The 15,906-nt window shown below is 42.1% G+C and overlaps 1 protein-coding gene across 5 annotated transcripts in view; it reads right to left on the bottom strand.

Moving 5' to 3' along the window:
- ASPG (asparaginase) overlaps window positions 1-15,485 on the bottom strand; it is a 49,554-nt gene extending 34,069 nt beyond the window's left edge. The window contains exons 1-5 of one of the 5 annotated variants that reach the window (XM_069018396.1): window positions 14,909-15,485; window positions 10,847-13,307; window positions 10,290-10,701; window positions 5,352-5,481; window positions 2,636-2,747 (exon numbers count right to left, since the gene is read on the bottom strand). In XM_069018396.1, coding sequence (XP_068874497.1) covers window positions 2,636-2,747; window positions 5,352-5,481; window positions 10,290-10,455 — 408 coding nt within the window. In that variant the 5' untranslated portion in view covers window positions 10,456-10,701; window positions 10,847-13,307; window positions 14,909-15,485. The other 4 variants (XM_069018399.1, XM_069018395.1, XM_069018397.1 and 1 more) reach the window with 4 other exon arrangements.
- Between the last annotated feature and the right edge of the window lie 421 nt (window positions 15,486-15,906).

Raw genomic sequence — 15,906 nt, 5'->3', positions numbered from 1 at the left:
CACTGATGCAGGCAACAGCACAATGCTTTACAGGGTACTGCACACACAATTCCTCCTAAAGTTATCCTGTTCCCAGTTTAAATACAATTAAGGGTTAATCGGACACTAAGCACTAGAGCCAGTAATTCTAATTACAGAACAGCCAAAGAGATTCTTCTATGTATACATATTAATGCAGCATTTTTAAACCAGAAGACTGCTAATTAAGAAAAGCTTAGCAATGGCTTTAAACATGAATGTTAACATATGCAAATTAGTCGTATAGTCTGATTTCTTGTTGCCGCTTTTACTGTAGGGATTACACCATTTACAGGAGCAGATTAGGCAAACCAGGGCTGTCACAATATAGGGGGGAAAACAGTCCGTTTAATCCGTTAGCAAACTACCAGTGTCAGAGTGCCCTCTTCTGATGGAAAGCCATCCTTTCCATAGCAGAAACTCGGGAAGAGGCTTCTCGTTCATTAATGGGCATTGGCCTGATGGTTTTTGAGAAGGCCCTTACACTATCAGGCACATGCAATATCAAAATGAATTTTATTATAATTTTAATTTGCATACAATTCCACACAAGAGGTGGGGTTTTTTTAATGCAGAGTCATGAATCACACTGCTCATCCTGTTAGAATAAAATTATCTTCTGGGTTTTGGAAGAAAAAGGAATTGGTTCAGCTACTTTAAGAATGATGGACATAGCAAACACTGTAGGGAGAGACACTGATGTCTCTGATGTAACTTGGTAGCATGGATAGGATTATATAGAACTCTAAGCAGATATATGAAGTGCCAGCAGGAGGAAGAAAAAGGAGGTTTTAACAAGATTTCTTTTTAATCACATTCCTTATGTTAACACTAAGCACACATGCTTGCCACCTCCTGATAATAAGGTCACCTCCAAACTCATCTGTAGGTTCCTACTTGTCCTTTTGCCATTTCTTCACTGATACTCATGTCTGTCTACCTGTTGCTACCTACTGGAAGCTTCAGGGGATATCTGCTTATCTCTAACAACTGAGCCAACACATCTGCCAGTGTTGCAAGGTCTTTCTGAAGGCCAAACTATAATGTGATGCAAAAACCATGCTGGAGCCATTCACCAAAGCAGCAACAGGTTTCAAGAAGGGCCAAGATCACAGAAATAGCCAGCTGTCCTCTCTGAATCAGTACACTCACAAGTGTTTTCAGCCTTATGAACCTTATCAGATGCAAAAGAACATAGTTTGGTTTAAGCTTCATACTGTGAAGGATCAGAAGATAAGTTAAGGAGCTATCCCACAGAAACATCTTGGAAGGTTTTAGACTGGAAAATCATCAGCATGTTACAGCAGTGCCAGGCACATGTCCAAGGTGAACACAAAGTGGCAGTGTCTGTACACAACTTGGAGAGTTGAGGAGGTTCCTTTTTTTGCCTTCTCTGCACACTTCATCTGGATTACAAAACTGGACACACAGAGAACCTGCATTCTGTGTACAAGAAAAAAACACTTTTTTTCTGTAATAAAAACGAATATGCCAATAAGGAAAAGGGAAAATTCTCTCCTGTTCAGCATGGGATTGCTGCCTTCTCTTCGCCCTGGGCTTTGCCCAGCTGCACCCCTGCTCCGTCCCAGAGACTTTCCATGTACACAGCACCTCCATCTCTTCTTTGCCTGGGCAACATGCATTTAAGAGGAGAAGCAGCCTCGCAAGTTTGGTGGTTTCAGGATTAGAGAGCCTAAAGGTGAAAGACAGTTACCTGAATCTTCAGCATCATTCCCTGCACTATTGAACTGTTCATGCATTGCTACAGCGAGGTGGAAGGAGGGAATTTACACTATAAAGCCCACTATCACAGAGTGGAAGAGCACTATCTTCCTAACCCCACAGTTATTTACTTCTGTCAGCTGTGTATGAATTCCTGGTGTGAAGCATTTGAAGTGTTTTGCAGTTTTGCTTTTTTTAAAAGCACATAGCTAAGTTCAGACAAGGGACAGGAGCACAGAAATGCTAATTTTTTTATTCTATAGAAGAATGTAATGAGTTTATCTATATATGCAGAAATATCTAGGGCTTTAAACATTTTCCACTGGGGAAAACCTAACCCTAGTACTAATTTTTTCTACTGGTTGCAAAGCCAAAGCTAATCCAGTCCATGTGTGCCCAGAGTAAGAAAGGCATAAAGACATTAAATTATTTTCTATGTCAATAGCCAACTATTAAGCTATTTGAACACTCAAATGATGTGTAACTAAGCAACTTTCAGTTAAGTTACTCACACCTAAGGATTTTATTAAACATTTTTGGACAGTGAATCCAAGCCAATGTTTTAGGACACATCAACCTCCATGTTACATACCTTATTCAATCATAGCTGCAATTTTTCTATTTATTTTATTGTATGCAATCATGGCATGGCTTGTCCTTGGAAGAATGATGTAACTTTAAGGAGTTTACAACATTTTCAAGTAAAAAAAAAAATCTGCAAACTTTGCAAGCACAGGACTTGTTACTTTGCAAGTAACTAATTAAGGTACTTTACATTTAAAGAAACAAATATATCTCTATAGGGCTGCTGAATTGTTTTATCTTGCTAAGCATACTAGATATACTGCTGGTTTTGTTTAAGTGAAAAATGAATTGTTATCCCACATCACTGTACCTCAAGTTTCTTTGCGATTTTGGCCCAGTCATCTGGTGTCATGTTGGAGGAATCAAGCAGTGGTGAGAGCTCAAGGATTGTGTAAAAAATTCTCTTGTTTTGCTTGGAGATACTATGAAGAAAGAGAATTGGAAAAAAAAATTCTTAGTCTTAATATCATCTCATCACTTCTGATTTTTTCTTTAAATCAGTACTTTTCACACTTTTCCTCTCCATCCCCCAAATCTAGGTGAAAAATATCTTGAATCTGGAAATTAAATTACAAGTTTAGAAGTTCATGGCTTGATGTGGTTTAAAGCATAAATACCTAAATTTAATTTAATAATAAATACAACTTGGGAGGCAGACATCAGTGGTTTCTGGGCTGTGAGTGCACATTGCTGGGTCTTGTCCAGCTTCTCATCTACCAGCATCCCCAAGTCCTTCTGGGCAGGGCTGCTCTGATCTGTTCATCCCCAGCCTGGATGGATACCAGGGATTGCCCCGACCCAGGTGCAGCACCAGCACTTGGTCTTGTTAAACCACATGAGATTCCCATGGTCCCACTTCTCCAGCTTGTCCAGGTCCCTCTGGATGGCATCTCATCCTTCAGGTGTGTCAACAGCACCACTCAGCTTGGTGTCATCTACAAATTTGCTGAGGCTGCACTTGATCCCTTTGTCTGTGTCATTAATGAAGATATTAAATAACACTGGTCCCAGTATAGACCCCTGAGAGATACCACTTGTCACTGATGTCCATCATGACTCTGAGCCATTGACCACCACTCTCTGGCTGTAACCATCCAACCACTTCCTCATCCACTTAACAATCCACCCATCAAATCCATCTCTCTCCAATGTAGAGAGAAGGATGTTGTAGGGGACCATATCAAAAGTTTTACAGAAGTCCAGGTAAAGCTGTGCTAGCTGAAATCGCCTTCCTGTCCTCCATGTGCCTTAGCAGAGCTTCTAGAAGGATCTGTTTCATGACCTTCCCCTGCACAGAGGGGAGGCTGACAGGTCAGCAGGTCCCATGATCTTCCTTTCTATCCTTTTTAAAGTTGGGTACAATATTTCCCATTTTCGAGTCACCTGAGGCTTCTAATAAAATCTGCAGACCTGCTCCCCTCATGAAGCCTTAAGACTGTTGCATACTGCAGAGAGAGCATTTAAACAATGTGTTTAAACTGACATACTGTACCTAAGAAGTCAGGCTTCACATGAAAAACTGCCTTGCTGGATATCACATTTACACATGCTAAGAGTAACTTTGGAAGTCAGCTGAAAATCTGTGACAAGAAAGCTCTCCTGAGAATGTGCTGTTTAAATAAAACATGACATCCTGATACCTGAAACCAGTTGTCTTCAACTTCTGATGCCTCTCTCTAAAAAGAGATCATGTAATTCCTCTTATATTGACATTACATGCAGATATACAAAGTTCAGAAAATCTTCTCCCCTCAGGAACTCACAATATTTCTCAACCACTTAGTTAAAATATCATTTAGCTAGCATGAAAGACAAGATGGCAAATTGCCATAAATAACCTCCAGAGCACTCAGCAGTGCCAGAAAAACAAGACAAGATTAGTTTTTAAACCTCAGGTTTTTTGAAGTGAATGACTGTTTTAAGCTTTTCTGGTTTTCATAGAAAAGATGTGCCAGGAGGAGTATATTTAGGACTCACAGGGGTTTTGTTATGTGTATAGCATAGTTCTGTTATGTTTCTAATCCCTTAAGTATTCAAAAGTTATTCAAGCACAGCATCATAATAGAGCTCCATTTGTCTTAGTGTAAGCATCATATTTAACACAAACTGTATATTCATATAAATACTACTGCACCAGGAGTCCATTAGTTTTTCATTCAGTCCTTTTCCTGCTATCTGCTTTTCAAGTGGTTACCTTTTAAAGCTTTATATAGGGACCTCAATACAAAGTAGAAAAACTTAACAAACCTTGTATTTTCTTTGAATATCCTCGTTTTCTCTTTAAAGATTACTGAATATCCATTTTTACTTTTATAGCACACCAGCTATGGTCCCATTTATTTTTGAGCAACTGTGTAAAATCATTCTTTGTGCAAAGTTAGCACATTTACAGGGGTACAGTCATTCATCACAGCTAGGGAATATTTCAAATTAGCATACTGCCCTCTAAATAAAATCTATAAGCTTATTAATCATTGCCCAACAGTTAAGAAGCAATGCAGATTAATTATAAGCCCATCACTTATTATCATAATGTTGCATAAATTTGGGAAAAACAATCAGCTTTTAGGGCTTTCAAAAACAGAAGGCCTGCAGAATCAAAGCATGAGGCATATTCACAGATGCATTAATTACACGCTACTTTTTCAGATATATGCTGAAGATAATTCCCACGGAGCTGTAGATACAGTTTTCTTAGTTTCTGTAGAATACTTGTATGTTTGCACAGCAGCAAGTTAATATTTAAAAAAAAAAAAAAAATCCATGAATGGACTGCCCAGAATGGTTATTTGTAGCCTAACTTAAAAGTCATTTCTCAGGCAGTTCTAAGGCACTTCATTGCAAATATATCCAAACACATATTTTCTATCACATCAAACATGGTGGACCTTTTTCTTTTGAACTAACAGAACCATTTTTGCTAATCTCATTATGGATTCTTCATGTCAAATGTCTAGAGATGTAATTACCTGAAAAACAACAAGACACCTGCTAACCCTTCCTCGCCCCGAGGAAGTTGTACTTACGGGAGCACCAATGTGTTCTCTGGGAATTCATGGCAGTTGTTCAGTTTTGTTTCCCGGGCATACACCTCATCGTGCAGCATCGGCATGGTTTTCAAGCTGTTTACTAATTTATTGGCCTCAGGAGCAAGCCCTTAAAAACAAAGAATAAAGGAAGTAAATAAAGGAGCAGGGATGGAAAGGGAGCGAGTGGCACAGTAAGGAGGGAAGTAGTCAAGCTACACAGCAGTTTGCCCATCCTTCCAAATTAAACAGTCTATTGTTAGTTTAAAACCATGAAAATATTCATGCAGTTATTCTTTTGACTTGATATAAATAAATCCTTTATTTAAGAGAAATAAATCCTTTATTTAAGAGAAATAATGTTTCAAATCTCCACATCAAACATTTATGCTTTTACCGATTTTTCATTGTTGCTTGCCTGCAAACACTGATCAGAAGCAGGGACAGGGAGCCAAGTTTTGCAACTGTAGCAGAAACCTACCATTCTCTTCCACATTTGCCATAGATACTATTACTACTTAGCAGCAGAAGACTTCAAAATCACTCAGCATCATTTTGTACTATCAAGTTGTGATATATACTAGGTAACTTTCCACTAGTAGGTTTAGAACTGAACATCTGAACTGACAAAAGCTAAAAAGGTGCATAAACCACTGAATAGAAAAAGTTAAAAGCGTGGATGCCTCTCAAACTCTGCTCTCCCTCTCCCTGCCCGTGATGGGGTCTGTCTGTGGCAGGGACCATAAAACAGCTGCTGTTTAAACTACCCTAAGAACACATTTAGTGTTTGGTGGGCCTGCAGGTGTCCTGGTTGCAACCAGGTATTCCATACAGAATCTGCATGCCATTCTCTGTTAGCCAGAAAGACACCTAATGTTTTGATGTTACAGTCCTCAGCATCACAGAACTGAGTTCACCTGTGAACCTAACCTGCAACTCATCTCCCAATTCCCTGTTTCAGGAACGACAGGGACAGCCCTGCCATCCAGAATCAGAAACCACCCTGTTTTTCTGAAGTCTGACTTCTTGAGATAATTTTCTTTCAAGGAGCTTCCAAGGTACTTCCTTCTGGACTTCAAAATTCTACTGTCAAGTTCAGTTTAATATCAGTGTTTCATATCATCTGTTCACAAGGAAAATAAACTATTAAACCTCATTATTCTACTTCTGTTAGTTCAAGTTATTTCTAATTTGAGGCCGGGGAATTCTCTCCTACTTCCTAGTTCTGTTTATTTAAACATGATTCTCATCCAAGTTAGCATCTAATTATTTTTGGTTCACCTTCAAACAGCAAGGTTTTTTTTAAAATACTCAAAACACAGAAAATATTTTCAACAGTACTTCTATCTTTTTCCATTTACTTTCCAAGCTGACGGAAAAATACTTAAGAACTCCTTTATCTCCCTCCTGGCTTGCCTTAAATGAAGAAGGAGGCCTCTTCATAGCCAACTTCCTCAAAGGACAGCAACAGCATTTTAGTGGATTTGTTTGGATTACTGCCAGAATACTTAGTTTTACAAAATATACTTAAAACACTTTCAAGCCTTGGATGTTTCATTCATTCAGCTATAATCCCTGCTTTTCCTATTAAGGATGTTCCTAGCTTAGTCACAAATGGCCACTTCTGCTGCACTTGGGCATTGAGTCATTTTGGCTCAGAAACACAGCCCAGATTCAAGTGCTTCCTGGGTGTTTCCTGATTATTCTTCTGTTTGCCCAGTGTTCATCTTGCTCTGAATATCAACAATGGATTAGACTGTTTATTTTTTGTATTTGCCACAGGAACTGGAGAGCTGATGTAAGTTAATTGTCTTTAATCCCTTCTCTATAAACGGCAGCTCCTCATCTCTTAATCACAAATCTGTCAGGATTTTTCTGTAATTGCTTGCAGTGAATGCAAACCTTTTTTTCAAGGCATTCTGCAGATGTATCCAAGATGACCCACTTACAACCTCTGCAGCCCCCCACATGCATCCACCTCTAGCAGTGATTTCTGCTGTACAGCTTCAAGAAGCAAACACAGAGGAAATCAAGTGCAACAGTTTTAAGAACACTTCTGCTTTATTATGCATGGAAAACAGCTTTTGTGAGCCAAGCTTGTTGACCAAGTATTTGAAGCAACTTCACCCCTGCAGAGAAGAGGCAGACTGTGTGACTTGTCCAAATAGCTCTCATCAACTTCTGTCCTTACCCTTGTTAGCTGGCCAGCCCTGGCATCACAGAGCGGGTGGACAAAGGCAGAACAGCAAACAGGCACCTGTGACCGAGGAGAACAATCATAGTTCTGTCTCACCTACAGTCCTGGACTCTGCTTTTCACTCTGGTGCTATAGATAATACAGTTATAGCCACCTGCCAAACAAGGTACCCTACAACCTGTGCTGCTGCAGAGAACAGGGAACAAAAATACTAATTTCAGCAGCTACAGTACTTGGAGCTTTCAGAAGTGAGGTACATAGATTTCAAACAGAAAAAGGTTTGGACCACAGCAGCCAGTCCTTTGACAATCTAGTATGTCTAAAAAAGACACATAAATAACTAAGTCACCTAAGCAGACTATTCCAAGATAAGCAATCTTTCTAGGGGTATTTAGCTTAGCTCTACTTGGATTTGTTGAGGATTTTTTTCCTTTTTACAGGTAAAAGCTAGGAAAGAGACCTAGCCCACATGCCCAAGGAAAAGATCTTCCTGAAGGCACCAGCACAAACTTGATGGAAAGATCACTATCACAGTAACCTCACTCTGGAGTGCAGTAAGGTTCTCTTTCTGAAATGAGCCACTGATAAGCCAAAAGAAACTGATGTAGGAGGAAATAAGTAGGAGTAAGAAACTTTAAAAATGCACTGAAGTGGCCTGACAGCAAAAACATGTATACTGAGAGAGTCTGCACCTGAATCTGGTTGTCATCCAACTCACACAAATTGAAATAGACTATTCATCCTCTGAAAATGACTCCTGCACAGTTAACATGCAGGTGTGCAGAAATTCCAACAGGTCCAAGACGTGCTGGAGGTGCCAGATGAGCTACTTCTGCTCACTGTGCTTGAAGTAAAACACTTGTAGTTCTAGGAAGGGCTGAAAACAGGCACTTTCCATCCACTGATTAATAGAAGAAATGAGCATCTATTGTATCTTCCCTTGAAGCATGCTGCCTTTCCCATGCCCTTTCTGTCTGAACACTCAAGACTGCCAAATATTCTGAAAGAGGTACTCTGGCTGCTCTGCAGCTAGATGGGGGTATGAAAAGCAGGTCAAAACCCTCACCAGGATGCAGCAAGTCAGCATCATTAGATCATAGCTGTTAGATTGTTTGCACATGCTTTAATGATTGATATGTGTTAAGCAAAAGAAAAAAAATACAAGATGAGAAGAGGTTATAAAGTTCATTCATAAAAGCATGAGACACATGATTATAATGTATTTACTTAAAAGAGGTATTTAGAAAGCTGAGGCAACAAAAGTAGGAAATTGTTTTAGTATAAACAATGCAAACTGAGAAAGACAAGTCACCACATGTCATTGAAAGATGGACTTTTTTTTTTTTTTACATCTTTGACAGATTAAAAACAAAGATGACAGCCATAAAAAACAAAGAACACCTTACAGCATCTTTACTACAATAATAAGGATCAGCCACTCACCATCTTCTGAGAAGAAAGGACATGTATTTTAAAAAAATCAAGTCTAGGCAGCTCCAAGATGAAGCCCCAAGTGTTTTAATCCTACAAATGAAAGCAGAGACAGTATTTCCAGCAGGGGCATGAAACTCTAGTAGGGATCACAAGTACCCATGCTTCTGAATCAAGACAGACATAAGCTGTGGAAGCCCTGGCACGCTCCACTGCCGTCCAAGTAAACGAGGAAAGAAACTAAATGGATACTGATCAAAACTGGACTGTTTCCCTCTCACTGCCACTCTTATGTTACCCTGTTTCCCCTTAACCCAACACAGCCCTACATCAAGTCAGACCTGACTGAAATCCGTTCTTTTCCCTGGACACATTAATGGGTTGATGTTTCTGGTATCTCTTTGGATCTGTGCCTGTTGAATGATGATCAAGGGGTGCTTAGGTGCCACTCCAACCAGCTGCTGGACTGGGAGCCTGCGGAGGTGTCAGGTGAGTTTGGGCACCTTTCTGCTGACATTTAGGGGCACCTAAGAATACACAGCATATACCTGTAGGTACCTAAGAAGCCTTGAGATAAAATTCAGGCATTATACTGGCACATCCCAGTGTTCAGTTTTGGATGTAAACATTTTCCAGCTGCTGGGAGAGAGTTCAGCATATCTAGCCTTTTCATCGAAGTCTCCCCCTCTCTTGGTTAGGGTAAGGCAGAACTCTTCAGTGATTTCATGAAGGAAGGCACAGGCTGGTGGGAGAGCAGCAGAAACCTGTCCCAAGGCAGGTGAGCACTGACACTGCATCTGATCTCGCTCACCCTGACACCTGGCAGCTGCCACACTTGCATCCGCTGCGCCTGCCAGGTCACCACTGGAAAATCCTTGTCACGGCCAACAGCTCCAGCGGCCCACGCTCTTCCCAGCAGGAATGCCAGGCACACGCTCTCTGGGTGGCCGGTGACAGTGGCTCATTTTGAGCTAAAAAGAGCCTGCATAACTAGTGCGATTACATTAGTTTCATTTTCAGTGCGCGAGGTAGGGCAGAAAGGACTCACGCTGCAGGAAACACGTTGTCCTCTGCCAAAAGCCGCTGCTGCTCGCTGTGACGCTCACAAGGATGCCCATCAGCTGAGCCACCGAGTGACCCAGCTGACGGGAACCGGGGATTAGAGGGAGCCTCTCGCACCAGCGATGCCGCACCGCAAACCGCGCCGGGTCCCCGCGGTCGCTCCGTGCCAAGGCAGCCCCGGCCCCATGGTCGCGGCCAGCCCCGCTCCCCGCAGCCACCCCGGCACCCCTCCGCCGCCGGCCCCTCACCCTTGACGTCCTGCACCATGCCGATGGTGCCGCCCGTGTTGATGACCAGCACCCGCGCCTCGGCCTTAGCGGAGGGGGCCGGGGAGCAGCCGGGGCGCTCCTGGGGCCGGGGCCTGGCCAGGGCTCTGAGCAGAGAGCGCGGCTGTCCCGCGGCCGCCGCCTCCATCCCGCGCCGCACGATCCGCTACCTCCCGGCCGTGCGGACAACGGGCGCTCTAGGGGCGGGAGGGAGGTGTCGGGGCCGCCCCTTCCCGCTGCCCCGGGGGCGGGGAGAGCCGCCGTGCCCGCCCGCCCGAGCGCGGGGAGCGGCCGTGAGGGGCAGCGGGGCCGCGGCGGGGCAGCCCCGGCACCGCCCCCTGCACTTTGCTCCGCGGGGCAGCGCCAGCGCCGGGAGACGTCAAAGCCCTTCATGCTTGGAGGAGAAGCCAAAAGCAGCGGCGCGTTGTGGACCCGGGGAGGAGAGAGGAGACACAGGGCTCAGGGTCAGCCCGGCGACAGCACCTGCTTCGTCCTCGTTGTCCTTCATGAGGAAGAAGGTGGGAACTGCCCCTGCTTACCTGGCCTCAGAGGCGACTCCTGCATATCCAGCGTCTCCCGAAGCAGGAGGCGTGGCATGGGCAGCACCCCTGCCCCTCCATTCCAGCTTCCTAATCTGCACCCTCGACTTCCATCTAGATTTTCTCACAAGAAGGGAAATCTTCAACCTCAGGCTGCACATCCATCCCTGGGCCAAAGGAGGACAAGCCAGGTACCACAGTGCCTGATGTGTGTACAGCTGTAACACAGAACACAAGGGTTGTGCAGGAAAGATCTCCTTGAGCAAAGGTGAGGGTTGGGGTTTTTTGCAGCCTGCAAACCCACAATCTATTCAGACTGATCTCTTACTTAATCAGTCTTCTCCTGTAGTTTGGCAATATTACCATAGGATGATAGAATGACTGGGGTGGAAGGGACCTTAAAGATCACCTACAGCTTCAATGGCTCTGCCCTGGGCAGAGATGACCATCAGATCATGTTGGTCAGCTCACAAACTCCATTATTTGAGCTCTTCCGTCCCTTGAAGGACATTCACCCTCAAAGATAGATGCCAGATCTAACATGGCATTGTGAAAGATAACTCCTACAGTCTTGCCAGAAGTGCTCAGGGTGAAACAAGCAGAGATGCACAGGTGTGTGGGGGATGATACCATCTCTATCCATATTGCTGAGACCTCTGAAAACGAAATAAGAGAAAAGAGGAGGGACAAGCTTACTATACCAACCTCAGAAGCTCTGAATATTTGTCTGTTTTATCCTGATGATCATCTCTGCTGTCATTTGCCTTATCTGCAAAAAGCTGGCTATCACCAGGAGCTGAATATCATGCTACTGAAATTGACTATAGGTGTAACTGAGCTCCAGTTCATATATTCACCTGTCTGTTACCAACAATGTGCCAGGTATTTCTCAGATCTTCCTCCGTCTCCCTGTAACAGTCATCCTAAGCTTTGAGACATACAAGGCTGTCTTCAACGCAGATACTTCAAAATAGAAACATTAAGCTTCAGAACTAAACACAAATTTAGGGTTTCACATTTAGGTAGGAACAGCAGATACATCTGGGTTAGCAATTTTGCAGGTAAAGGAAGTGAGGAGGCACAGTGAAAAAAGGTGATGTTACAGGTATTTTACAGAAAAAGATAGAAATGTGTACCTTATACTGGTACTTGAAGAGATTGTGGGAAGGGGGGCAGATTAAGCTCTCATATAAAAGAAACTGTATTAAACCCTGTATTGTCGAGTTCAGCTACTGGTTTTACTTCTAAGTATTGTGTTTGAAAAGTATATGGTAGTGTCTTTTGAGGATTGGGCGGGAGATCCAGTGTGAGGAGGCTGAAGTTGTTTTCAAGGAAATCTGATAAATCTTTAGGTCTGTTGTCATGAGATTTCTTACTACTGGCCAACTATAAAGCAAAATCAGCAAAGCAACTGGCTAAAACCCAATGAGCAGTTACTGGGGACAGTAACTGCTGAGAAGTAGCTGCTGCACAAATACCTCGAGGCTAAACCTGTTACTTAAGTGCCTGATTTACTCAGTAAGTCAAAGGAAGCATATGCTTCCCGTAGGAAAGTGGTAGGGATTTTTTTGGCTCCCAGTCATATGAACTGAATTTGTACCCTGCACTGCACCTTCTAAATGAACTGTAACTCAATTTCAAAGTAAAAATAGGGGTTGTGGGATAGTCCAAGCAATTTCTTTTACTTCCAATTTCTACAACTTAGTACTCCAACAGAAATAAATTTTATATTCTCCCCCTAAGTTGTCAATCTCTCTCTTAGCAGCCCAAAACATGGCACAGAATTCCAGATGTGGTCTCACAAGTGCTAAGTAGAGGGCAGTAATCACTGCCCTGTGTCTGCTGGCTGTAGCTGTCCTGCTAGTGCAGCCTAGCCTTCGCTTTCATCACTGCCAGGACCCTTTGCTGCCTCACACATGACCTGTCTGTAGGACCCCCAAGCCCTTTTTGCACAGCTGCTACTTAGATTTTTTTATCTATACTGTAGGCTATTGAACAAAACCCAGCAGTGTCTGAAGGCAGAAAAAAACTGTGTAGTAACTCCAGCTGCTGGAGTACACTGTGTGTATTGACAGATCCACAACAAAATTTTTTAAATAAACAAATATTTTGTGTCTGCTGCAGGGAAACACTTTTTTCAAAAGAAGGAAAAAATTGCATCTAATTCTTGTTATGTATCAAAGAAACACATTCCACTTCCTTCATATATTTCTAGCACAGATCTCAAAGCATCTTTAATTGTGTACTCTTTTCCCTGTGCTACTCAAGAGTAAAAAATGTAATCAAGATCACATGAAAAGAATGTGATGAAGAGTTTCAAACGCTACAGAAAGGTCATTTTAGGTTCTGTGGGACTCTCTCCAGAAAGAACAAAACAGAAGTTCCATTTGAGCAGGATTACTAGAGTTGGTCAGAAATTCAACACTTTCTTTCACAGAATAATCATCTCTTGAAAATGTTTCTGGCAAAAAAAAAAAAAAAAAAAAAAAAAAAAAGTAAGGTTATTTTCCTTGTTCTATGCACCTTACAAGGTGCTTTTTATCCTGGTTTACACTCAAAATTTATTTATGCAAACTCCCAAGATCTAATGCATCTTGTAAAAGGAAAAATAAACAACACAACCCTACATTTTTCTTTTTTAGAAGTTAGCTGGATTGCATTCCACAGTGGGGTAGCACCACATCTGCCTTTGGCCTGAGCTGTTGCTCCATACTTGACTAGCTTTAAACGTCCTTTACAAAATGTAATGAGTTCTATCATCTTAGTCTTGACATTTCAGCTTTCCCACCTATAACACAATTTATCAATTAAGGAAAAGCAGGACCAGAACACCAGCTAAGGTCTTAGGAGTCAGAATAGGTCAGGACAAGGATAATGTGAAGACAGACCTTTCTACTTTGTCAGCTTCGAAACGGTAACTAAAAGTAATTAATACATCTTGGCTGCTCACAGGCTTAGATAAATTAAATGGGTGGTGTCAGTCAAACATTATCAAAGAGACATGGTTACCCTTCACAACACTTAAAAGTATGATTTCATAGGTATTGATGGATAGATTAAGAAGTAATTGCTGTGATGGCAGAAATTGCTTGCAACTAGTGAGTGCCCTTGTATTCCTTCTAAGGTATGGGATGCTATTAGATACAGAACATTAAATAACCACTTTCTGCTATTGAATGCCACTTTGCTTCTCAGCCAAATTCAGATTTTCAGCCATGTCCAGAAAATCTCTTTTAAGACATCTCTTATTTCTTGTGAATTCTATTGATGGCTTCTCTATAAATTGTACCACTTTATTCTCTGCCCTCCACACTTCTGTTTGAGCAATGAGTCCCTCCTAGATATCTGTGCAATTTGCTTGAGTTCATTTCTCTAATCCAGGGATGTCATTCAGAGTTCTATGTCCCAACATCTGAACAATGCAGAATGCTGTTATAAAAAAAAACAAGAGGGGAAAAAAGACTTTACCAAGAAGCTGGAACAGAGAGGCTTTCCCAAAAGCATGTACAGACAAGGATTAAGCCACCTCTTATCTCTTACCTGAGAGATGTGTGCCTTTAACGAGGGAAATTGGATTTTAAAAATGAGAAGGGCTGATGTTTCCAGAAGCTAAGAGCATGTCAAGGACTAGCGTGACTTAATAGTCCAACAGATCTCAAGCTATGCTTCTGAATTTATTTCATGTAAATTTGTGGGGGTTTGTCCATAATGCAGAAGGGAACTCTGGTCCCATACCTGTGATGTGTGTTTCAGACTGTCAGTGCATTCTCTTATTTATGGTATTCCAGTTCACCCACTACTATCAGAAAACCTTTTTGGCTCTTAAAATTCTTATGTATTTAACATATTCATGAAGGCAATGGACTCTCCAAATCTGCTGGTTGAGCTTAGGCCTACTTTAAACAATTCAGAGTGTCATTGTCTAGAACAGTGGAAAAAGAAAGCAGCAAGCCAGAAGAAAACATGTTCCCTCTTTTCCTCTGCCTGCTGCAGGTAGAATAATTCTGCTTGAAGCAAGATAAATCATGCATGAATATCAAGATGGGAGAGAATCTCATCTACCTGGGAGGGGTTTTGGGAGCTGGAATGGTTTTGATTGTGCAGTAGATAGATGGTGGCAGAAGATAACGTCTGAACACAGAGGAGTGTTAAAGACACAGAAAATGATGAAAAGCAAAGCAAGCAGCACAAAAGTATCACTTTGTTCCTGAGCTGGTGCTTGAAACAGGTGAAGGACAGAGGAAGATCAGGATTGGGCAGAGACTGACCATGTAGCAAAGCTTCAAGGTTCTTCTTAGGGCTTTCTGCATCTTTAAGGGCCACCCATGAAGCACACTGGATGAGGCTGAAAGAGGAGCTGGGGAACAGAAATGAATGTGCTGTGGGTCTCAGGAGAGAAAGACTGTTCCAAGGCACGTGGTGCCTGGAGTGCCCAGACTCCTTCCAAAATTCAGCCTCCGTCTTTCCTTCTTTTCAAAGTGCCAGTGACCTTCACCCTGCGTCTGTGAGCTGTGCCAGCTGATACCCCCAGTGCACAGAGGTTGCCAAAAGATGAGGGGAAAGTCACCCCTGGTTCCTCGACTGATTCTTGACAGTGTGTGGGAACTCATGCCTTCTGATCAGCAAATCAGTGATTACACAGAAGCTTCTTATTGTTTAAAATACACTCCACTCACACATCTCACAACTTTGACATAATACCTTGCTTATACACTTTGCTTACTTATACATTCTTATACAGTTCACTTACTTATACATTTTATAACTTATAACTTCCACATATCACACTACCTATCTATCTCACTTACACCTTTTACAACTTTTACCTAATACACTACTTATACATTTTACATACTTTTACATACTACTCTACTTATACATTTTACAACTTTTACACAATACAGTACATATACATTTTGCAACTGCTGTGCATGAGATCTCACATTGCTTGATTGGTCTCTCTATTTTGTCCATGAGCTCCACACACACTTTTCTAATCATATGATTGGTTTTAATCTAGTGCAGCACAGTCCTTTTTTATCTATTCCTTGCTATCTTGG

Source organism: Aphelocoma coerulescens, chromosome 5 (assembly GCF_041296385.1).
Source record: "Aphelocoma coerulescens isolate FSJ_1873_10779 chromosome 5, UR_Acoe_1.0, whole genome shotgun sequence".
NCBI lineage: Eukaryota > Metazoa > Chordata > Aves > Passeriformes > Corvidae > Aphelocoma > Aphelocoma coerulescens.
The sequence above is the reverse complement of the archived record's forward strand: the minus strand, read 5'-3'. Positions and strand labels throughout refer to the sequence as shown.